Below are 26,657 nucleotides of genomic sequence, written 5' to 3'. Positions count from 1 at the left end.
TAAATTTCTTTTAGCGAAATAAGTATGTTTTTATTTTAAAAAAGGTGGTAAAGACAGATTGTCTATGCAAGATAACTAAATTAAATAGTTATTAACTAGTTAGCCAGAACTGCCTCAGACTGTGAAAAGATGGCATATGAATTAATTAATTTTTATTTAATAAATAAATAATAGATTGAAGAATAAAATACTTGTGTATATAATACAGTACTTCTAAAAAATAGTTAGAATTCTGAGGAAATGAATTGCAAATTAAAATAAATTTAATTTGCTAATAACTTTAAGTAAGTAAATAAATATGGAAAACATCCATATGCATTGCTAAAATCAACCTACGTGGATGAATTTGCTTAAATGTTGAGGACATTTAAGCTTGCCACATGTATATTTATTCTTGATGAATCTTCACGTTATAAGGGTCATCTGGTTGTGATATCTTTCACTCTATTCATTGCTATGGTAGGTTCAGCTGATCTAGCCGGCTAGGCAGATTGGTCTCTTCCTCCCTTACTACTCTACTTCCTTTTTGAAGCTGCAATCTTGGTGGAAGAGAACGACTATCTCCTGACAGAAGAAGGGTGCCAATCTTTGGTCATTCAGGTTATAGTGAAAAGAGTTAAATAACAGAGATGCATTTATATATATAGCATAGTTAATGGTATTTGAGGCAGGAACTTGGTATGAACCAATGAGGAAAACATTCATTATGTCAGCAGGATCTTTTTATGACATAGGTAAGACTTGCTAAACTTTTGAATTTAAAAATGTTCTTTGTATTCTCCCAATTTTTCTTTCCTTCTCTCCCTCATTTCAACTTTTAATTGATTTGCTGGACTGTTCCAGGCAACAGTATTCAATATTTTGTTTTAATTATCTAGCTTGTACCAAGAGTCTTAATTTTTTTCATAGTGGACACACTATTCATCCTAATGATATTCATTATTTTTGCTTCTTTCCTTTTTAGATACCTGATTAATGTCACCTTTGAAGGAAGGAATTTATCATTCAGTGAAGATGGCTATCAGATGCACCCTAAACTGGTTATCATACTTCTGACCAAGACGAGAACATGGGATAGAGTAAGATATGTTTGTTGTCTTTTAAACTGGAATTGGGGCAAAGATGTTCTTCTTTGGTCCTGTTACCAGGATGCTCACCATCTCAGGGATTCCTTTGGGACCCCTAGTTACTGGTTCAGTTTGCAAACTTCTGATCACATTTTATTCATCAGTTTAGTTGTTTAAAGGCTGACACTTTTTAACGTGCAGAGAAGACTTCAACAGAACAACCGGTGTAGGAAAATATCATATTTTCTTGTATTACAAGATTTCTGATAGAAGAAAGTAAGTAAAGTGACATGGCCAAAATGAGTGAGTGGAATTTAGAAAAATAGACATTTTGTGATGGGGGAGGTTCTGTATTGGTAATCTAAAACCATCATAAAATTTTGTATGTGAAGTCTTTCCTCCAATGTTAGAAATTTTAAAGTTTTAGTTGTATGAAGAAAACTCACATAACAGCTGAAATGCAATTTTTCCTTCCTAGTCTGACAAATCTTCACTGAGCATTGCCAGTCCAATGAATAAATAGTTTGTAAAACTAACTACTAGTGAGATAAACACTGACAGGAAGAAGATGCTTGGGTGAGCAAGGTGAAATTAGTTCTATCTAAAGATTCATAAAGTTTGGGTAGTGGTTATCCACTGCAATGAAGTTGCAGTCCATGCATGCCCACTTGCACCCCAATGAACACAATCAGGCTTACAAGAAGCACACATGACTAGAACTGCATTGCAAGCTCAGTCAAATCAGATTTTGAGCTGTATATAAGAGCAATATTTCAGTTGGATATATTGAATTTCCTAATGGGAAGTTCATAAATCATTAGCAATGTCTCAAGGTAATCCCAGTAATGGGATTGAGGTAATAAATATAAAGTTTCTTGTTCTTGAGAAACTGGTATGCTAAATAAGATGCCAAAACTTGTCAGTTTCCCATTTCATAAATATCTGTCCCTTCCACATCTAGAGACATCCCTTTATTTAAAAATCAAGTCTTCTTGTAATAATTTAACTGTATCTAAGAGCATACACATATTGACACATACACATATACATTAAAACTGTAATATATAGTTAGTTTTCTTAATATTTTGCAACGCCTTTTAGAATCTGAAACTTTGGGAGGTCCAGAAAACAAATAGCACTCAATTTTTCCTGAAGCAGAAATTATTTTTCTCAGCCTTTCTATACAATAAAAATGTATAGATTGAATAGTAATTACATTTGGAATTAAATGTATTTTAAATTGTCATAAAGCTGATATTAGCAATATTAATAGCAATAGCACTTAGACTTATATATCTCTCCATAGTGCTTTATAGCAGGGGTCCCCAACCATGGCAACTTTAAGCCTGGCAGACTTCAACTCCTAGAATTCCCCAGCCGGCAAATCTGGCTGGGGAATTCTGGCAGTTGAAGTCCTCCAGGCTTACAGTTGCCAAGGTTGGAGACCCCTGCTTTATAGCACTCTCTGAACAGTTTAAGAAGTCAGCATATTGCCCCAGCAATCTGGGTACTCATTTTACCAATTTTGGGAGGATGAAAGGCTGAGTCAATCTCAAGCCCTTCAGGATCAAACTCCAGACTGTGGGCAGTGTTAGCGTACAATACTGCAGTCTAATCACTGTGCCACCAGGGCTCCAATATAATATTATCTTTCTACCTCACCTTTGAAAGCCATTTCTAAAAGTCACTAGTTGCTGCTAATACTACAACTTTATTTACATAAATAAGCCTGGTGGAATTCAAATGTTGCCATGAGATTTTGTTCAGAACACAATATGTCCTTCAAAATAATTTGCTTTGACTCAGGTCACATCAGAATTCTCCTTCTTTAATTTCACAACTAATTGAAGATAAGCTGTGTGCTTGCCATTGACTATAGATAGCCCTTGTTTCATGATTAGCAGGTCTGCAAAGAAAAGCTAAAGTAAATCCATAAACACAGTTGTGATTTCACTTAGTGGCTGAGTTGGAAGTTCCAGTTGTGCTTGCTAAATGAGGATTACTCGTATACCCTGATAAAAAAAAATTATATCACTACAATTGTCCTTGCTTTCAATAAAATAGAGTGAAATTTGTTGGAATTGCTCTAAAAATGAGATCTGCCAGGTTTCAAAGAAATGGGTGCACAGGTTTTGGATAGAGATTATTTTAAATTCTAAATGCAGTTATATTTAGAATTTACTGAAAATTACCAGTAAGTTCCTTTTTTCTGAATAGAATTAAATGATATTTGCATTTCAGATAAATAAGGTATTTTGTACAGAGATAATATTTACAAATAGAGTAGCTAAAGAAAACGCAAATCTCCTTAGAATCTAACAACAACAACAACAACAACAACAACAACAACAACAACAACAACAACAGAGTTGGAAGGGACCTTGGAGGTCTTCTAGTCCAACCCCCTGCCCAGGCAGGAAACCCTACACCATTTCAGACAAATGGTTATCCAACATTTTCTTAAAAATTTCCAGTGTTGGAGCATTTACAACTTCTGCAGGCAAGTTGTTCCACTGATTAATTGTTCTAACTGTCAGGAAATTTCTCCTTAGTTCTAAGTTGCATCTCTCCTTGATTAGTTTCCACCCATTGCTTCTTGTTCTACCCTCAGGTGCTTTGGAGAATAGTTTGACTCCCTCTTCTTTTGGGCAACCCCTGAGATATTGGAACACTGCAATCATGTCTCCCATAGTCCTTATTTTCATTAAACTAGGCCTTCTTTTCATTAAACTAGGCATACTGAGTTCTTGCAACCGTTCTTCATATGTTTTAGCCTCCAGTCCCCTATAGCAGTCCATCTATAATTAACTGCTGAAAAAAGTTTAGGGTTCCTATTTCCATGCCCAACGTTGTCCAAAACATGACAGGATTACCATATGAGGAACTGATTATTTGGCAAAGAGAACTATTTACAATTGAGATTACAGAGAAAAAATACAGATCCCTTTAATAAACTATTCTGTAAAGAAATGATGGAGTGGATCTAGGACCTGGGGGGAAAAAAACAAGGATACTTAACTTTATATTAAATCATTCCTGGAAATTCATTGGGTGACTTTAGCCTAGTTATTACCGTGTTTCCCCAAAAATAAGACCATGTCTTATATTTTTTTGAACCTCCAAATAAGTACTTGGCCAGGAGTGAAATCTAAAAATTTTCCCTACCGGTTCTGTGGGTGTGTCTTAATTGGTGGGCATGGCTTGGTGGTCAGATGACTGAGTGGGCGTGGCCAATAACAATAAATAATAAAAATAATAAAGTATAAAAAAACAATAAGAGGTACCAAAAACCAACTTTCACACTTTACACACACACAACACAACACAACTGACTCACACACAATGTAAAAGTAGCTGCACTTCACACTTCACATAGCCACAAAAAGCTCAAAAACCAACTTTCACACTTTACACACACAACACAATTAACACACACACAAACACACACAAACAATACCACATACAGCGTTCTGAGATTTTGTGTGTTTGTGTAGTTAGAGTGAAACACTACAGAAACACCAAATCTCAGAAAGCTGCACAAATATTTTATTTTATTATTAAGGTTTGTGGACTTCAATTCCCAGAATTCCTCAGCCAGGAAAGCCAGCCAGCATTAATCACTCAGTGATGAAATAGATTAGCTAAATTAGATTAGTTCTGTCTGGTACTGAAAATGAAACTTGGGACTTTCAGGCTGCGAAAAAAGCCATGAGGTCGATCAGTAATCAGGTAAGTGCCTTAGACTCTTTTAAAAGGAGTTTTTCTACATGTTTTCTACAGAAAACATGTTTTTTAAGGTTCTGCTGATGAGGAACTCAGGTGAGATCCCCAAAGTAACCTTTAATTTTTTTTAAGTTTAAAGGCTCTGCCGATCTCAGCTGAGGGGCGGGATCCTCAAAGGCTTTTTTTTTACTTTTAAAGGCATGCTGAAGCAAAAGCTTCTTTTAAAAGTAAAAAAAAACCCTCTGCAGATGGTGCGGCTCAGCAGAGGCAGGGGTGGCGGAGCCAGGGATTTTTGCTACTAGTTCTCCGAACTGGCAGCCGCCATCACTGCCGGATCGCGCAACCCGGTCCAATCCGGGAGTATTTCACCCCTGCACTTGGCCTTATTTTTGAGGAAGTCTTATTATTTTAGGGTGCGTGGAGCAAGACAGAAGGGCTCCTCTTGCTGTCTTACCTGATTTCCAGCTCTGTCTTCCTAACCTTAACTAGACGAAATGGTGGGGACTGGCTGCGCATGCGATTAAATATTTTCAGGGGAGGGCTTATTTTCAGGGAAGGGCTTATTTTCGGTACAACATGGTATCTCTTAGCCCAAACCATCTAGTATCATAGTTGCATGGGTTTATTTAGGCCATGCAATGTAATCTTTCCTTCAGTGCAGAAATATAAATGAAAGTAGCTCTGCTTAGCTATTGTTTGGATACCTCCATCCTCTCTTGCTGTGGTTGCAAGTGTGCTAAAGTTTGCTTTTTAAAAAAATCCAAGATATGTGTTCAATTACTCTCAGCTCAATTTTTTCTTAAAATAACGAATTCCAGTATTACATTGTCATGTTCGTCTCAAATTTCTGCTACTTCCATTGCCTGATTGTTTGTTATTGGTTCCTATCAGATCTAAAATAGCTGATCTACTAGTGGATTATTGCACTTTGCCAGCTACACAAATTAAAAACCATGAGAAGTCTAGAAAAATCATAATCCAGACACTTAAAATCTCCCATCAGTCCTACTTCAGAGGATGTGAGGAAAAAGGTAGAAAATTAATTCTGGCATAAGCTAGCCTTGAAAAGCAGGATATAAAATTAATGGTCAAAGAGCCTGACTATTTTCGCCATATTTCTCTGTGTATAATTGTATCCCAATGCAAGTTAAAATCATCTGGATCTGTTTCTAACCATGATGACACCAGTATTAAGAAATATGCATCTTTGTCTTTCTGAATTTGCATCATGATGTGAAGATGCATTTTTTGTTGCAACATTATGATATACATGTTGCACTTGTGCCTCCTTGCTCCTCCCCATAGTCAATATGCTTCATACATCGAATGGGCTATAATCCATAAAATTTTATAGTAATAAATGTATTGGTTTGTAAAATACCATGAATTATTTTCTGCGTGTACAGTATTTGATGAACAACATAGTTACTCCTTGGCAATTTATCAACCCTGTTAGATAAGAAGTGAAACAAAGATATGTAGAGCTAAATACTGTAATGTAACATCAGCATAGTGATGAAGCATCAATCATTCCGCCTGGTAAATTCCCTTAGGCTAGTAGCCTTGCATATATTTTTAAAAGAATGGATGACAAAAAGAATCATCCCCGTAAATAATACTGTGCAGGTAAAGATTTAACAAGTAGTTACGTAATAACTATTTGGCCTGATTAACTTGGAAAAAGCTTCTATTAGGTCTGGAACGTGGTGCAACCCTTACCTACTGAAATACCTAGCCATATAGAAGATATATTAATCATCGCTGTTGTTGCTGACAACTATCAGGTTCACTGCATCAGTTCTGTAAAATTATCGGAGGCGTCTAATATCTGCTGTAATATTATGACTATAGACTTTTGGCAAACAATAGAGAAAATGGTAGATAGAGCTTAACAAATGGTTTTTTTAAAATAAAGTTTGCCTGTCCATTTGTTCTAATTTTCCTTAAGTGCAACTAGACACATCAAGTGTTTTGCTAAGTCTTTATTACAGTAAAGATGAGAAGCTTGCTTTCACACAGCATCAGTACCTTCTAAATAGCAGAAACAATTACAAGCTTTTGAGTTTCAAGAATTCTTCATCAATGGAATCGGTAAAAGAGAACGGAACATAAAAACACGTAGCTTATTTTGAAACCATCTTTGTACTAAAGTACATTATTGGGTGGAATGAAGTAAATAGTGTTAAGTTGTACTAAAGGCTTTCCTAACCCTTGTTAAGCAAAGACATATACATAGAGAGATCTGGGAGCTTGAAGATTCTGTGCAGATTATAGCTATTCCTAGCACCGCACTCTTTTAGACAGAGAGTTCCTGGGATCTATTGGAGCCACTCTCTCAGCTGAGGAGTCGCAGCCTTGAATGCTCCTACTACTACTGGGATCACTTTGGCCTTTACTTTCCATATTCTCTCTAGTCCTTCATTCAGGCCTTGGTAATTTTCCAGCTTCTCCTATTCCTTCTATCACCATCATCATCACTATCACTGTCTTTTGCTCCTTATCTACTACCTCTATGTTTGATTGCTGTTGTTGATTGGCTAGTACCTGTCTGCCTGTCTCAGTCTGGAAGTTCCATAGGATTTAAGCTTTCTTATTCTCCTCAACCTTCTGTGGGATCTCCCCCTCTGGACATAGGAGGGTCTAGCCCATATTCTGTGCAGAAGTTCCTGTGCAACAATGCCAGCTATTTGGTCATGCCATTCAGTGTATACTGTTCTTGCCTGCATCTTATCCTCTACCACGATGTGTTGGACTGCCTCTGAGGCCTCTTTGACCAGTCTGCATCTCAGCAGGTCCTGTCTAGCGTGGTAGATCTGCTTCTTCTTTGGATCTGGTGTTTAGTGCTTGTTCTTTTATGTTGCTATGATCAGTGCTTCAGTATTGTCTTTTAGTGCAGCTCTTTGCAGCTACTGGTAGGGTTTCCCAAAGTCAGCCACCTGAGCTATCTTGATGGTAGATTCCATGCAGGGTCTTGTCTTGCCATGGCACTCCTTCTGCATGACCTAAATTTGAAAATGAAATTATAAAGAGATTAATCCTTGTACACTGCCAAATTGTGAAATAAGCAGCAATATACATTATAAACAAACAAACAAACAAACAAACAAACAAACAGAAATTGACATATTCCCATATTCCTCTTTAGGATATAATGGGTATGTCTGGAGATTACGGGAATTATGGGGAAAGTCTAACACATCTGAAGGACATCAAGTTAGATTAGGCTGCTTTATGTAGAGAAAGAAATCCCAAACCCTATATCAGAGGAATATGGAATTTCAAAAGGTTTGAAGATTTCTGCCTAGAGAGGCTTCTCTTAATGTAACAAATGTGATATGATATTTACAAAGTTTTTGGTATTGGTTTGATTATACTTTATTTTATAAAATATTCTCTTTCTGTAATATTTGACTATATTTTGTCAGAAATATAATCGACTTTTCATGGTGGTGTGAGGCTATCTTCATTGTATCTGAGTGATTCTCCTGACAGAGATAAAGCAGACTAACTTGCTGAATGCTTTGTAAGCCAACACATTTTGAAATGTATGTGTATCAGTGGGGAAGAAGGGATGCTAATTGGTTCATATTCTTGGAATATGCTGGCTCAGACTCAGCTGAAGGCATTGTAGTAGCACCTGACTTGAAAATGAATATTAAATGCACTTGGGACTGGTTTGCATGTGACACATATGGTGGCATGGCAGGTTTCAGTATCCTTCTTTCCCATCATGATTCCTTATTGTATTTTATTTAAAACAATTAATGTTATTTGAACATTCATTGCCACACAAAAGCAAATAATGACAAATCATGTTTTTATCTATAAATATTATTAGTTTATATTAGATCATATTATTTTAGAATAGAATAGAATAGAATAGAATAGAATAGAATAGAATAGAATAGAATTTATTGGCCAATTTATTTATTGGTTGGACACACAAGGAATTTGTTTTGGTGCATATGCTCCAAAATTATTATTATTTTAAGATTATTTAAACGAATTCCACACTTCGTTTTCTTCTTTTCTCACATACTTCAATTTTATCCTCATTCCAGAGTAAGGAGAAAATGAAGATATATATCATTATATGATTTATTGTTCAGTTTATAAATTACTTGATTTAGATGCATCAGAAACAGGAAGGGGGACCAGAACACATGAGAATGTGGATGTAAGCACAATATTCCGCCATTGAGTGTTAACCCAGGATTTTCTTATACTTACTTATTCCTAAACAATATCTGATTTTAATACATTATCTTAATCCTGCTGTTTTTCCTACGTTTGTAAGTTCAAGGCTTTGTAAATGAAATAATTGATTGTACTGATCTTATTTATATAAAAAGTTCAATTTTCCTTGCCAATTTTATTTGATTTCCTCCCATTCATTATTTTCTTTACTAATAATTACATAAGCATCCTTTTTGCCATATATGTTTTAAATCCAAGCCAAGAAAAAGCCACTTCAGAGATTTTGGTGTTAGCAAGTAATGTGTGAGAAATACCTCACCAGATCTTTTTATGTGAGTTGGCAAGATGCCATAATTCAATTATTTTAATTTCCATAAATATAATCAATTGCTCTTAGAACCTATTCAAGCAATTTATTGGCAATAGATACTGATGCAAATATTCATTGTCCTTTCTTTTTATTTATTTATTAATTCTTAACTTATATTTATTATTGCTTATTTAGATTTGTAATAAATATTAAACTTTTTTTAAAAAATCCAACAATCAAATGAAATTTTATATCTTACAACTAGACATTGTTAGAAACTGATTGAAATGGCTATGTTTTTAAAGCCCAGCCTGGAAGACAGTCCACATATCCTATTGGGAAGTGAGTTCCCCACAGGCTGGTAAAACAATCCTGTTATTTGTTATTGGAAATGGATCAATCACAAAAATCAGTTATCTTTGATTATCAGAAATATAGTGAAGATTTGTTTCATTATTTTAATCTGGTCTGTAACATAATTTCACTGATATATCAAACATAAAAATATAGTACATTATTTATTAAAATAGCAATAGCACTTAGACTTATGTACCACTTTACAGCACTCTCTAAGTGGTTTACAGAGTCAGCATATTTCCCTCAACAATATGGGTCCACATTTTACCAACTCAAAAGGATGGAAGGCTGGTCAACCTTGAGCCGGTCAGGTTCAAACTCCTGGCAGTGGACAGAGTCAACCTGCAATATTGCATTCCAACACTGTACCACCATAGGCTGCAAATGATATTGAACTGATGATTTTCAGTTGAAGATAGAGTATTTCTGGCTCATTCCCACAAATACTTTAATCATGGCAGAATTAATATGGTTTTTTTTAATACCATCTCAAGGTGTTGCCTTCTTCTTGTACCCAATTCACATCTGAGAAAGTGTGAAGTCATATTCAGCTGCTCTGACTTTAAAGGAAGATTTCTCATTCTTCCATGTGTTAGCCACCACTTGGCTAACGTGGCAGACAGTGGTGGAATCTGCCCAGCTCCTTTTGGCCATTTTAGGTGTCTGTAGTAACTCCTATTTCCTCCAGCTGTTGTGAACTTCTCACAATATCCACGTAGGTTTGGATGCAGGAGGGTGCAGACACCTGGCTTCTGTAGAGTCATCTGCCACTATAATGTTTAACTATAATTTTCTAAAGTGCTTATCTATGACTTTCTATAAACATGAGTTTAGTGATATTTTTAAAATGTTTAAAAATGTATAACTGGCTTTCTCTTGAGAGAACACTATGCAACACTCCCATATTGCACAGACAGTTAATTTAAACTAGGAAAGAGAGCAAGGTTCTGCCAGCTGTATGTTGCTGGCTCTGTCACTGTTGGATTCATTAGAGGTTTGGCAAACAAGGACTTTTGCATGATTGCACTTTTTATTGTTCTTATTACTTTATTGAGATGGAATTTTTTACTACTCTGTTCTAGATCCATAGCCATCCACAAAGTATTCCCAAGTACTCTGGCCATGTGGAAAGAACTGGACATGTTGCCAGCATGGCCATTTCCTTGCAGCATTTGTGACTTGTCAGGTGTCTGCTTCTGGGCACATGCTTTAGAAGAATGTTAAATCTGTGTTTACCAATAGCCTAAGAAGTTACAGGAATAGAGCACCATTGTGGCAGTGATTTGTTACCCACACTTGCATAAATCTGCCCGGCTCCAAATTTGGCAATATTATTAATGGTTGTTTTCTCACTGGTCAAATGATATTGTGTGAGATGGGAAATTAAGGCTGGGGAATCCACCAATATTTCTTTCATTAGTCTGTGATAGACAGCAAGTGTCCCAGTCAGGAGGAGGCCTCAATCAGGAAACAAGAGGGCAAAGTCTGACACACACCCCATGCCTTTGAGCCTTACCTAGTTTTCCCCAGGTAAAAGCTGTCAGTGTAGGGAGATTCCTGTATTATAGATAGAGAAAAATAAAGTACCTAGTTTGAACTCTAGTGGGGCTCTAGTTGTTTGTGCTTGACAATCTGCATTAAAATAGAAGGGTCAGAACTATTCCCAGGTCTCATTACTGTGGTGGAATAAGATTCGGTGTTTCAATTTTGGCTCAAGTTGAAATGATATAGAAATGGGTGGGGAGCAAGGTGGACAGTTCCATATCTTCTAGAACCCAAGAACATGCAAAATATATTTCCTTCAATAAATAGAAGCAGCAGCTACGATCATATAGTAAATTTTTCTGGCTGAGTTGGATTTCCTATGCAATTTCTCAGTTCTGAAGCAGCAAAAATGAATCAGTATCAGAATTTTCCCTGCTGATTTCACACATCTGCACTAATCATTAACAGGCATTTAATGCTTGTCAAGTTTGAGAGACTTTGTTACTTAAAAATCTTTGGGGGGGGGTGTACAGTGTTATGTTTCTCAGTAAGGTTTTGTAAGGGATGTAGTTTAAAAAAATGTATAGCACCAATCTTCCAGAAATTTCAGATTAAATGTAGGATCAATAAGAAAATGTAATTGTGTAAATCTTCTGAAGATTTTGCTGCAATAGATTTTTTTCTAGTATGTTTATATTGATTGACATATAGATCAAATGTAACCTAAACAAATCAACAAATGCAAAAGGAGGTGGCCAATATATTATCACCACAGTCATGTAGCTGATATATTGTGATAGTCAAATTTAGCAAAGTACAAAATAGATTGGAGCATCTATCAATATTTCTGAAAATAAAGAAATGAATGCTGTGAGAAACTTACTCCCAAAGAATCATGTTGTTCAGAGATATTTTTGTTTGGATGTGTTGCTCAAGTAGTCATCCATATTGCATGCAGAAGCTGATAAAGTAGTCAAGGGATAACTCAAATAATAGATGCTTGCAATTATTAAATAACTCTTTTTTAATTAAGGAATGACATGTACCTCCAGCTTCTAATGCATTTTAAAGTATTCCACAATTTAAATGCCTTGTTATATCAGCTCATGTATTCATGATGTCATATGTATTTTCCTGATTGAAATGTATTATCCAGCTTATTTACAATACTGTAAAGTTGTCAGGTATATGATAGCAATAGCACTTAGACTTATATACTGCTTCATAGTGCTTTATAGCCCTCTCTAAGTGGTTTACAGAGCCAGCATATTGTCCCCATCTATCTGGGTCCTCATTTTACCCACCTCAGAAAGATGGAAGTCAACTTTGAACCTGATGAGATTCAGTCTGCCAAACTGCAGGCAGCCAGCAGTCAACAGATATAGCCTGCAGTACTGCATTCTAACCACTGCGCCACCACGGCTCATCTTCTATGATGGAACTTGTCCCCATTTGATTTAACCAAAATATGTCCTAGCACCTTTTAAAGAAAAAATTGCCAAGTCCTCATGATTTGGGGGGAGACATTAATTTAATGGTCACTGGGGAGCTTCCAATTCTTCGACATCATACACACCTCCACAGAGAGGCTATGTCTATTATATTGGCCTACCCAGCTCTGTTACATGGTCCAATTGAAGCCTTGGTGGCTGCTTGGAATGGGAGAGCAATGGTCGTTTTGGACTAGATTCAAAGATAGGGAGTATGGGCAGTATCTGCCCAGGCCCTAGGCCCATTTTATTCTCTTATGAGCACACCTGAATGCTGCTCTCCAGGTCATTTTGACTTGGGTGGCAGGTGATACCAGGCATCTGGCTTCTGCAGAGGCAACTATCAGCATGCCTGGCTGGGGCTTTTTTATATTTATGTGTAGTCCCTCTTTTAAACCATGGCTATTCTGAGATCAGGAGCTGGGTTGTACAGGAATGCCACTAAATTTTTCTCAGTTCTTATATATTTTTCTCTAAAAAGAGGTGGCATCTTGGGATAGTTCTACCCAGGGCTTGAGTGCTCCAACTGATCAATTCCTATCCCTCTCCTTGAGTAGTTCAATAAAGAAAAAATACCTTTTGGTTGTGAATAGTATTAGAGATACTACTTATACTAATCAAACAGTCTTAAGAATACCATACGTATAAAAGAGAACTGCCTTTTCTACATTATCATAGAGTAGCATCCTTAAAACAGGTAAAAACCTGTTAGAAATAGACATCCCATGGTCTGGAGTCAATCATGGTGGGCCCAAGGCTGACTCAGCCTTCCATCCTCCTAAGGTTGGTAAAATGAGGATCCAGCAATATGCCGACTCTGTAAACTGCCCAGAAAGTGCTGTAAAGCACTACAGGGTGGCATATAAGTCTAAGTGCTATTACTTATTGTCATAAAATGTTCCCTTCTGTCTCTTTGCATATTCTGCAGTCACATCTCTTCTTTTTCCTTTAAGCTCTTTTGCTTTATTTTGGAAACGCCCCCTTTTTTCTGTTTCTTGTTTGCTAGGAAACCTTTGGCTTAGCTTTCCCTAAGTCTGCATATTGGCAATCCCCTAATGTCTCTCTCTTAAACTTCTCTCTACGTAGATAACTGTTTTCCTTTTTTTTTTTTTTACTTCCATACAGTTTTTCCCCCCAGATCATTTCTGCATTTTCACTCTTTAGAAAAAATCTTCCCCTGTTCATGGTCTATCTTTTTTCTGCAAAAGCCATTTATCTCTTCTCTTGATGCCTACCACTTGTTTACAGTATCCCATTTCCAGAATTCCTCATTCCCCGATTCCTTAACAAATCCAGGCAAGCCCTTTTTACAGACTGTTTACTTCTGAATCTTATTAACTACTCTTAAATTTTTTCTGTAGCTGAGTAGAGTTGCACGAGTTTAACATGCATTGAAGGCTGTGTTGTGCAACCTCTGTTGTCAGCTTTCTACTAGTTCTGCCATCAAAGCCTTTCACATGGCTGCACATTTTACTATTTTTGTAATTTTTATTTACTTTATTAAAAGTTAAATATTTCTGTCAAATTTATTAATTTATTTTTATAAACATCTGAAAAAATGATGCAGATGTTGCTCTACCATGGCAATGCTCGTAGGAGCAACTTCATACAGCTGCATCTCCCATGACTGCAACACTCAATGATCTCTTAATACACTCTTGATGGGGGTCAACAATAGGGCAGCAAACATTCTGTTGGCTTACTTTTCTGCTGGCTCAAGCCCTAGTGGATTGTACTATAATTGGACTGTGAGAAAGACCCCACAGGAAAAATTCCATTCAGATTTTACTTCTGTGATTAATTCACTATCTCAGGCAATCTGTTATTCTTTCAGTATACTCCTGTTCTCCAATTTCAGCATGGGAATAATAACTCTGGTTTAACCTATAGTGCTGTTTTAATGATTACTATAAAATAGATGTGAAGTGCTTTAAAAACTTGAAAAGTATTAGCTTTTCATCTAAAAATGTGAAGAAATACTGAAAGTTCGGAAAAGGGAGGAATCTGAGTATGTCACAGAGTTCTTATATGGGTACCAGGCTGAATTCCCTCCCCCCTTTTTATTGTTTAAACAACAAGTGGGATACAGTAAATGTTTGTTTTCTCTCATCTTTCTTGTCTTTCCTACCTGGATCTCTGGCTTTCACTTTTAATTTCTGGGCATCATTCCAATCTAACACCTGGCAATCACCAGCTGGGTGGTTTGACCTTGGATTCTTTCCCAAAACTTTTCCACGAAAAGCTGAAAAATTCACTTGTTAGAGATTATTATTTTTCTACACAGAGCTAAAATGTAAGTCCCTCCCCCCCTCTGTGGCTCAGACTGGTAAGACAGTCTGTTATTAACACAGCTGCCTGCAATTACTGCAAGTTCTAGTCCCACCAGGCCCAAGGTTGACTCAGCCTTCCATTCTTTATAAGGTAGGTAAAATGAGGACCCAGATTGTTGGGGGCAATAAGTTGACTTTGTATATAAATATACAAATAGGATGAAGACTATTGCTAACATAGTGTAAGCCGCCCTGAGTCTTCGGAGAAGGGCGGGATATAGAATAGAATAGAATAGAATAGAATTTTATTGGCCAAGTGTGATTGGACACACAAGGAATTTGTCTTGGTGCATATGCTCTCAGTGTACATAAAAGAAAAGATACGTTCATCAAGGTACAACATTTACAACACAATTGATGATAATATATCAATATAAATCATAAGGATTGCCAGCAACAAGTTATAGTCATACAGTCATAAGTGGAAAGAGATTGGTGATGGGAACTATGAAACGATTAATTAAATTAATTACTGCAGATTCAGTAAATAGTCTGACAGTGTTGAGGGAATTATTTGTTTAGCAGAGTGATGGCCTTGGGAAAAAACTGTTCTTGTGTCTAGTTGTTCTGGTGTGCAGTGCTCTATAGCGTCGTTTTGAGGTAGGAGTTGAAACAGTTTATGTCCAGGATGCGAGGATCTGCAAATATTTTCACGGCCCTCTTCTTGATTCGTGCAGTATACAGGTCCTCAATGGAAGGCAAGTTGGTAGCAATTATTTTTTCTGCAGTTCTAATTATCCTCTGAAGTCTGTGTTTTTCTTGTTGGGTTGCAGAACCGAACCAGACAGTTATAGAGGTGCAAATGACAGACTCAATAATTCCTCTGTAGAATTGGATCAGCAGCTCCTTGGGCAGTTTGAGCTTACTGAGTTGGCGCAGAAAGAACATTCTTTGTTGTCCTTTTTTAATGATGTTTTTGATGTTAGCTGTCCATTTGAGATCTTGCGATATGATAGAACCCAGAAATTTGAAGGTTTCTACTGTTGATACTGTGTTGTCAAGTATTGTGAGAGGTGGATATAAATGCAAATAAATAAAAAAAAGTTGAAATTGCTTGTTTATCCCTCATCTGGGATTGAGTATTTAGTTTCTCTCCTCCCCTTACACACACACACACACACACACACACACACACACACACACACACACACACACACATACATGACTAAGTATAGGACTAAGTATGGGACTAAGTATAAAAGGACCAATCTAAAAGTTTCTTGTCTTCCCCTCCATTAACATTTTCCTTTATTAACTATTACTGATGGCTTGGCTAGTTCTGTGGCTGCTGTAACTCATCTACAGTTGACCTTCTTGGCTTTCTTCCCTGCTTTGGTATACATTGCCAGACAGGATCAGCAATTGTCAAGGTTTGTTAGTCTCTGGCTTTCTTCCTCTTTACTATGGCAACTAGCAAAACCAATAGCACTTTGATATTTCCACTCATCATTGGTTGGACTACCTAGTTGATCTCTATCAAAATTTTGTCCCTGCATTGACAACTTTTTTCCCCCTGGGAAACCCACCATTTCATTGCTCTGCCATGATTCCTTTCAGCTGATGTTTCAGTCTTGAGCTATTATTATTCTTTCTGGAGTTTTGATTGCTTTGTCCTCCTGGAACCCACTACACCAGGGTGTCAAACTTACATTGTCACAGTGGCATCATGTGATGTATCGGGATTTCCCCCCCCCTTCGCTAAACCAGGTGTGGGCATGGCCAGTGCATGACGCATCCGGCCCATGGGCCGGGAGTTTGGCAGCCCTTCCCTACACAAAACTCTTATGTAGGCTAACCTTTCTTTAGGTCTTCAACTTTCTTCCAGAGTCAGAGACATTTTGGAGTACTCCATGACATCTTCAGCAATCTCCTATCTACTCTTCTAAGTACCAAATCTTAAGTCAGCAATTTTCAATCCCACACCAAAAATCTATGCCTTCAATATGCCATTCTAACTTCTCTTCATTCAGCCAAAACCTTAGCTGCCTCCTGCATCCCTTTCCCAAGTCTATTTACATGTAACAGGATGAATATGTGACTTTTCAGGATAATAGAGGTAAATTCTGCAAATTTGCTTGCCACGTTATTTAATTTAATTTGTTTTAATGTATATGTATAGATACATTTTTATGACTGAAAGCTATCCAGAATTATCCTATGGTAAAATGGGTGACCAATAAATTTTATAAATAAATAATTCTCCTTGTCCTTTCCCCCATTTTAATGAACAGATCAAATTGTATTTCCAAACCTTCCCAGGGTTCACCCTGTCACATATCTGCTTAAGAAATTAGGCACCTTATGTCTCAAAGATGCTTTTTCGAAAAGCAACCGGATTATCTTTTTTCCTTGAAGAAGACATTTTGCTTCTTATCCAAAAAGCTTTTTCAGTTCTGACTGGATGCTGGAGGGGGATGGAAGGATTATATTTCTTTGCAGTCATCTGGTCATTAGCACTCTCTCTGAGAGCCATTGAGGCCAGTGGCTCTCAGAGAGAGTGCTAGTTGGGGTTTATCTTTGCCCTCAGGGTCACCTGAATCAGAGTGCAAACGGATGTGAATCTTGAAACTGCTGTAAGGACTGTGTTGTAAACAGGAGATAGTTTGTTCTCCTATGGGTTTGTTGTGCCATGCGTTTGTGAAGTATTTGCTTTGTTCCTCCAGTGTACAGATCTGCACATTTCACTGCATTGTATTGCATATATCACATTGCTCATTTTGTGTTTTATCCTTCAGGTGGACAAGTTTCTGCCTTAGTGTATTCTTGGGTTTAATGCATGTATATTGTGTTGGTTGAAAATCCTCCTGAGCATTTCAGATATTCCTGCAATGTATGACAATGTTGCTTCATTTGTTGTTCTCTTCTTTGTCTGTTATGGAGGAGCTCCTGCTGGGTCTTTGATGAAGGCCCAGTTGGGATAACCACAAGTTCTGAGGGCTTCCTTGACAGGGCTTCCTTTTTCTTATCCCTCTTTATGGGTAGGCAAACTTTCAACCCAGTGATGTAGGGTTCTGATCACTCCCATTTTGTGCTCCAGTGGATAATCAGAATCAAAATGTAAATACTGATTTCTGTGTGGGGGGTTTCTGTAAACTTCAGTGTTAAGGCTTCTATCTTCCATAATGTGTACTGCACAGATGATTACAAAGGAATATAATCCTTCCATCACCCCCTCCACCATCCATTCAGAAGCTTCTTGGATGAAAAGTGAAACCCCTTCCTCAAGGGAAAAAAAACATAGTCTAGTTGCCTTTTGAAAAAGCATGTTTGAGACAACCATGACCCGGATGGCTGAGAATCTCCATAGACATTCAGTCACTTTATGCTGTCTTCCTGGTACATTTCTGTATATCTATAATCTTAGAAAGTGAGCAACACATTTATATCTTTCATTCTCTCCAACCATACCAGTGTCTAGTTGTCTGTGACTATGATAAAGTCACATCTCATAAATTCTATGATTCACCATAGGCAATGTAGAAATATAAGAGTCATTTTCAATAATGGTATATGTTTTCTTCCTAGGTAACAATTTCTTACAAAGGTACTGAACCAAGTGACCTCAGCCTCAGGTAGCTTCATCAGGATTAACTCTAGTCCTACATATATCTAAGCTATCTGTGCACAGTTTAGAGTGTAAAGCAAAATCTAATATTTTAGTCCTGACAGATTGCATTAGATTGCCTTTAGTTTACTAAAAGGTTTTTGGTATGTTAAGGTCCAATAAATCTTGTTAGGTATACCTTTCTTAGTTACATCCAGAGTATCCTACAAGTCCCCAAATGACCTAACCTTTTGTAAAGTGAACTCCTTTTACACTGATTTGATCACGTGATATTCCATAGAACATCCTAGGCTCTTGAGTTCTTTTTAACTCAGATGGTATTTTGTTGAGTTGACTTCAGCCTTCTAGACACTGCCCACTGCTATACAAAGATGCTATAGGTATTGTTCACATTCCAGCTTTTAGTTGATGCCAGAATCAAAGGGCAGAATCTATACAGTTTATGAATCAACTCCACCTCCCTCTTATTGTGTGGAATTTTTCATCTCAAGAATTACTGTATAATCCCCTTCCATTTTTTTTAACCTGAGTAAAATAACGACAAAATTTAACAGTCTCCTTGCTTCATACTGAACGACAGAGAAAGGGAGAGAAATTTATTTAAATTCAAGCCCTGCCCAAGTACAAACTGATTCTGTGCAGTTCGTAATATAATAAACAATAAAAATGCAATACAAACAAGAAAGGGATTTGGTCACTTGATACAAACACATCTAACATTCACCTTAACTCAAGGCCCAGGAGAATAATTGAGTCTTCAGGGCCTTACAGAACACCAGCAGGCTGGGAGCTGTATGGCTTTCAGGGGGATCTTGTCCTGTGAACAGGTAACATGACAGGCAAAACATACTTCCTGGGTCCTTATAGATATCAGTGTTTAATTGTTTTTTATTTTTATAATTTATTAATCATTACAATTAAAGGGATAAAAAAAGAAAAAAAAAGAAAAGAAGTACAAATAGAAAGTGCAGAAAAGAAAAAAAACAGAACAGAAAATAAAATAAAAATATAATAAATAAAAAGAAGTATACAAATATATAGAAAAGACTTCCCCCTTCATCACAAGTATAACAATTTTAATAATGTACTAAATTACATTACGTTAGTAATGTAATGCCTTCTCTTAAAATACAACAAATGATCTCTTCTTCCCATATCTCATCTTTTATCTATAAACAAATTCTAAAATCAATCAGTCCTAGTCAGCAAAAGCCCATTGAGGGTAGCTAGAGATAAAAACGTATCTATCTTAACTTTGATCAGATAAAAAAATCCTTTCTTTTACTTTTAACAATTGTGATCTTTAATTTCGTCAACTAATGTCCTGGAACTTTCTTTTCTTTGTCCTGTCTCACAAAATACTTTAACATTTTTGTGTGAATGCAGTATAAGAAAGTGATCTATGTCTTTTGCTTTGCTAATTGTACATCCCTTTTAGTTATTAAAACATCAGCTGATTTCATTTGTATATCCAGTGTAGCATCTTTTTGCCATATCATTCCTTTAAGCTATCATTTTAAAATCTACTCTCAAAGGAGTCTTACTCTTGTTTGATATAACTTGTTCCATAACATCTTTTAAACATACTCTATCTATAATGACAGACCCTCTTAAAATTAACTTCTGAGTCCATTATTCAAAAATATTCTTCTATATGTCCAGTATAGTATTTTGCTCCATTCTGTATCAGTAAGTCAAATTTAAGTGTTCTTCTCCTTTAATTGTAATCTTTAATTCCTTTTGGTTCCCTCTAGCATCCAACCTTCAAAATCCTGTTCTATCATTTTAAAAAAGAATTTAGAGCAAAAATATTTTCCCTTGGGAAGAGCTCTTATAATTAATTTCAAAATGTTACTTCAAATCCATCTGGACCCTTAGTCCATTTGTAACTTTCCAAAATCAATATTCTAACCACTTTTTTGCTGTTTATTAAAATAAGAAAATTTAAAAATCTGTCAGAGTTCTAAAAACAAATCTTTAAAACTTTCTTAGCTAATGTCTAAAGGAAACTTGCCCATTGAATGCTAGAAAACATGTGGATCCAAAGATTCCTTAGTTGAGAAGCAGTTAAGAAATAATTTCCAAAAATGATTAAGAAATGAGGTCCAGCAAACCTTATATCCATTGAAATCCCTCAACTCCCAGCTGCTCAACTGATAGGTTGATCATGCAGTCTACCTACAAGGAGCAGTTGTCTGGAGTACATGTGGGCGATCTCCCAATCTCGTAATCTCTCCTTTTTCTGGTGAGAATTTGCCAGCCAGAATTCATCATCTAGCCACTGATCTCTGCTACAGTACTATCTCCATTCCTTCAGAGACATCTAGTTCACTGTGAACCCTCATCAAAAGTTTGATTTTAGCATTTAATTGAAGAAATCCAGAACATGTCAACTCTACCAGCACCTACTGGTCAGGCAGAAATCCTGGGAGATATGCAGTTTCTCAAATAACTGAATCCTATGCTATGCAAGACTTTAAAGCTGATGCCCAGCACCTTGAATCATACTTGGAACATATATTATTGAAGGCAATAAAACAATATTTAGCTACAAATGAGAAAAAAGTGAGCAAACTGAAGAACCTCAATGGGCTAGTAACTCCAAAATTACTTTTCTTGTTTTGCCCCTATAGTTTCTTCTAATTGAATAAACACACTGCAGTAGATATTGTTATTTTAAATTGTTCATTAGAAACTTTTCACATAACCTAAACATGTTGTTCTTTAAAAAAAATTATCAAGCTCAGAGATTGCTTTATTAGCAGAGTAGAACTGTTGAACTGTAGAACTGTTGAAATTGAGAACTGTTGAAATTGAGATGATACACTTTTAACTCTATAATATTTTTCTAAGAGTGCTGTTCATAATTTCTTCTAGTATATTCTAACGTATATTTACCAAGCAGTACTAACTGAACACGATGATGCTTATTTCTGATGTAGTCAGAACTGTGTGCTATATAGATAGAACTATCATGGTTCCCATTCCTTATCTGAGATGTCTTATCTATATTTCTGTATTTTATGTATGTGCTTCTTCTCAGTAGAATAGATACGAATAATTTGTTTTGAACATGTAACGTATTTCTTTTTTAACAGACAAAGTAAATTTGGAAATTTCTACTGGTAATTTATCTCATAATTTTTGTTGCACAAAAGAGTGAATTTTAAAGTAAAGTAAAGAAAATTAAAATAATAAATACATTTCATTTGTGGTTCCTTGAGTTCTGAGTGGAATATACCTTACAGAATTGGGAACTGCTCGGTTAGCGTGAAGCTGTGCTGGTGTTTTAGTACTCCAAGTCATTTGTATCACAAAATGTGACATTTTAATTGGCCTTTCTCTGTGAGTGGGACTATATATTAAGGTTCCAGTACTGGATTGGCCAATGATAATTACAGATGGAGTGCTGTACTTGGGAGTTGTGAGTAACATTTGGGATTCTGGGTATTCAAGTAAATAACTAGAAAACAAATAAGCAAATGCATACATTGCCAAAATAGTCTGTAATTGGCAGAAAATTGGGAGAATGTAATTCTTACTAATAATACATTTAAATGAAAAAAGAAAGCTATCTTGAAATAATAGACCCATATTATTTTATTTTTAAAATTTATTTATTTATTTAATCATATTTATATAACCTCTCTCACATAGTGACTCTGGACACACGCAGAGTAATAATCAAAAGCATATAAAGCCATGAAAACAACGAATTATATTAAAATGAATTTATTTGTTCGATTCTGAGGCTGTGGCTCTGTCCCTATCTGAACTGAACAACCATGCCCTGGGTGCCAGTCTTTTTTCTTAGACTCATGACATTGTTCTCATTCAAGACTATTAGTGAAACATCACTATATGTACATCTTTAAAGTAATGTTTTTCTCCTTTAAGCTGACACTTATTCTGCCATAGCTTTAAGGTGTAAAAAATCTGTAATGCTTTGTCATTCAAAAGAAAGTATGTATATTCTGCTTTAACGTTATTCTAAAGTTTCTGTTTATTTGGATGCAGTCGCCCCTTTGGCCTCTTTGCAGTAGCCAGCAAAAAATGAGGGATACTGAACTGGGTGGGTTTTTTTGTTTTTGTTTTGCTTATTTGACAATTTTTAAAATTTTTTTAAAATTTGTTAGCTTCAATCCCTTCTATTCTGTCAAGAGATTGGTTGCCTAGCACAGGGGTCCCCAATCTTTTGGACCTCAAGGACCACTAAATTCATAATTTTGAATCCCATGGACCACTAATATGATCTGCCTAATGAATGGCTGGGTGGGCGTGGCTAGGTGGTCATGTGACTGGGTTGGTGTGGCCAACTCGATGGCCAACTCTATGTCATTCACATCAAGGGGTGCCTTGCTGGCCTCTACTCACTCCTCTCCTGCCAACTACTTCTCGCCTCCCTGCCCAGGCTCCTTAGGGCCCCAACAGGAAGCAGTTGTTGGAGCTAAGCAGCCACCATGAGAAAGGGTTGGCAAAACAGCTGTCTCAGTTCAAATTTGATCTGAACGAGAAGGACGCTCAGCAGAAGCACCTCACTCAGGACTATGAGCATAGGCTTTCCAAGCAGAGGGAAGACCTGCGGGAGTGCAAGGCCACTGGAGGCTCAGCGGGCTGAGATGGTCAGCCAGTTCTAGGCCATAATGCAGTCCCACTGGAACAAGACCCTTGTTGTGTCTGCGCCCCCCGAGCTGGCCCTGCTGCCAGAAAGTGACTTGGAAAGTGAGGGGGAAGGGCTGTCAGGACTTACCTCAGGAGCACTGGCTCCCCTGGCTCAGCTCCAGGAGTCAGAAGCAGGCCAGGTGGATGAAATAATGAGGCCTCCATCCCCTGACTCTTTCCCCCCCCAGGCCATGCCTGCAGATCCAGCTGACAGCAATCAGGCTTGGTGGAATCTTAGGTTTCATAGGCAGGAGAAGAGGGAAAAACAGAAGCAAGGGTGGGGCAGGCCTAGGAAGTGCTGAGTCATGGAGCCACACCCCACAGGATATAAAAGGCAGCAAGGGCTGGTGTGTCTCTTTGTAATAGGCAAATCCACTGATTGACTAGAGCTGAAGTTTGTGACTCACCAGCGTCGTGGAAGATAACGAGGACTCTTGGCAGACGCTGGCCCTTTTGCCGCCAGAGCTGATAGTGCCGGCTAATTAAGCCATCATTTGGACGGAGGCGGAGGAGGACAGAACAACCCTCCAGCTCCTTGCCACCAGTGGCACTTCTCTCCAGCCTTCACCCAAAGCCCCACACCAGGAGGCCGAAGCAGATCCCAAGTAGGAATTTCTGCCCCCTTCTAACCTGCACAAAAAGACCCCAAAGGGGGAGACTCTCTGCAGCAACACAAACGTTCATTGCACATATCCGGCCCAGGGAGCATAGTTTAAGGACCCCTGATTTAGCGCAGTATTTTAAAAAATGCAAATAATTTTTCTGCAGACCACCAAAATTTTCTCACGGACCAGCAGTGGTCCACGGACCAGCAGTTGGTGACTATTGGCCTAGCAGATAGTTTCAATTATTTCACTCTATAAAGCCTATTTATAGGACCTGCCTCCTTTCTATCCAGAACTATTTCTGCCTTGAAGTATTTCTTCCTGTATTGTTCTCCATTTCACATTAGTTTTTAACTTGAAGTGATCCATATGGGCAATATTTTGCAAATTAGCTTAGAGAAACTCAAGCACAGCCCTGATGTAAGACCTGCTCCATTCCAGTTTGATTGACCATGATTGGAAGATGTTTGTTGTTTTGGTATTGTGCTAAAAGGAAATGATGGAAAACCAGAAGAACAAAATAATAAATTTGCCTATAATAAGTCACAAATCAATATAATACTATTCAGAAGCCACTGGGAATAGTACTGAAGGGGATAAGCAATGGAGACATTGGATTTTATACTAACATTGTTTGTTGCCCATTCAAATATGAGTGGATAGCATTTAATTCAGCACTGGGGAAAGGCCTTATTTTGATGTATTTTCTTAAATAATAGATTAGAAATTGATAGGACCTTTCGCCGTGAACTTAAAACTTATTTATTTCGTATGGCTGGACTAGCCTGATTTTTATCTCTAAATTTTAATTGAATTTATGGGTTTTTAAAGTTTTATAATTTTATGCGGGAGTATGTTATTTTAACATTTGGGCAAATTTAAATTAGTTTTTTAAGGGATGTTTTTAACTATTGTGTGTATCTGTATTTTATCTGCCTGTTCACCGCCCTGAGTCCTTCGGGAGAAGGGCGGTATACAAATTAAAATATTCATTCATATTCATTTCTAATCAATCGATCTCAGGTCCTTCCGCCGCGAGCTGAAGACGTTGCTTTTTCGAAGAGCAGGACTAGCTTGAACGTAGTTTTAAATTGGGGTTTTTAAATCAGGGGTTTAAATGGGGTTTTAAATTTGTATTTAAAAGTTTTAAGGCATCAACTGAATTTAATTGTCTATTCTTTTTGCTGTTTTATATGTATTATATGTTTTCTGTTGTTTTATTGGCTGTGAACCGCCCTGAGTCCTTCGGGAGATGGGCGGTATACAAATATAATAAATAATAATAATAATAATAATAATTTGTTTGTTGTTCTCTTTTGCCATCATAATATTGTTTTCACCCAAGGAAAAAGGAAAGGAAAGACCACATTATAAGAAGGAGAGCGTATCACATTATACTTATCAGAAATATAAAAGGAAAAATAAGCCACAATAATATAAGCCTAGAAAAGCAGTGGGGGCAGTTGGAAAAATGTTATTTAAATATTTTACTAATTCCACCATTTATAAATCGATTGTCCCAAAGGGAAGAAATAAAATAAAGGTTTCTAATTACTTACCTACATTTTTGGACAAACAGATATGTGATTCCTTAGCCAGGCCTTGCTTTTTGTATTTATCAACTAGACTGAGCTTTGTACAACATGGCAAGACAGCTAAAGCCCAGTATTAGTCAATCTGAAAAAGATGCTCTATAGGGATATAATTAAAATATGAATAAATGAGTTTACAATGATTGTGTGACAAAAATGAAATTCTCTTGGGAGGAGCTACCCTGATATCATATTCACAGTGTTTGTAATCTTGAGACATATTAATATTAGCACATTAATTATATAGTGACAAGTGAAACATCTTTTCTCCAGAGGTCTGTATGCAGTATGTTTTATTTGCAAAACACTATATAAAAATGCTTTCAGCATATGCAAATTGGTCTTCCTATGCGTCATTTATGTATAAGTAATTAAATGTTTAGGTCCACATTATTCCATTTATTTTTTATATGAAGAGATTGAAAATCAGCCTCCACTTTGACAGATGGAAGTGACAGGAAACTATAAACCAAAACTTTAACAGAAGTCATACAAATACAACTTATTTCAAGTGATTTTAAAAATGTAGGTGTCTCACAATATTTCTTCTTCTTCTTCTTCTTCTTCTTCTTCTTCTTCTTCTTCTTCTTCTTCTTCTTCTTCTTCTTCTTCTTCTTCTTCTTCTTCTTCTTCTTCTTCATATTCCAAGATGGCGCCGACGAAGGCTGCCTCGGTGAAATGCTCTCTAATTGTTTCTTTATTTCTAATTGTTCTCTGTGACTCACTACGGATTTCCTACTCACGAGACCATCTGCTAAAAATTAAGGAACATTTCTTTAAGGAGCAGCTTTCTTTAATCTCACCCCCGCCTGTCTTTACAAACACGGAGGAGATTCTAACACAGGAGGAGGCAATTCCCACGGAGCCATGGATTACTAAAAAAACCAAACGACGGAAACGAAGGAAAAGAGGTAAACGATCTGGGATCTTAATCAAGCTAAGAACTCGCACTAAAACTCCTCTGCCTTCAATTTTCCTAACAAATATACGCTCACTTGCAAATAAGATGGATGAAATACTCCTCTTAAACAAATACTATTCTGATTTTCGCAATTCAGCAGTCCTATGCTTCTCTGAAACCTGGTTAAATGAATCAATTGAAAATAGCAGCCTGAACATTCCAGGATTTCAAATTGAACGATCAGACAGGATTCCAGAAACATCTGGTAAAAAGAAAGGAGGAGGCTTATGCCTATATATTAGCAGAAACTGGTGTCAAGATTTTAAAATAATTTACAAATTCTGTGACAACAATTTAGAGACTCTAATTATCA

The 26,657-nt window shown here is 36.8% G+C and overlaps 1 protein-coding gene across 1 annotated transcript in view; it reads left to right on the top strand.

The window, feature by feature from the left end:
- The window catches only part of GRIN2B (glutamate ionotropic receptor NMDA type subunit 2B), a 268,549-nt gene that overhangs the window by 149,859 nt on the left and 92,033 nt on the right, over window positions 1–26,657 (top strand). Inside the window, exon 3 of the mRNA XM_058191227.1 lies at window positions 965–1,079. Within this exon, the coding sequence (XP_058047210.1) occupies window positions 965–1,079 (115 nt within the window). The remainder of the gene's footprint in view (window positions 1–964; window positions 1,080–26,657) is intronic.

Source organism: Ahaetulla prasina, chromosome 7 (assembly GCF_028640845.1).
Source record: "Ahaetulla prasina isolate Xishuangbanna chromosome 7, ASM2864084v1, whole genome shotgun sequence".
Classification (NCBI taxonomy): Eukaryota; Metazoa; Chordata; class Lepidosauria; order Squamata; family Colubridae; genus Ahaetulla; species Ahaetulla prasina.
The sequence above is the reverse complement of the archived record's forward strand: the minus strand, read 5'-3'. Positions and strand labels throughout refer to the sequence as shown.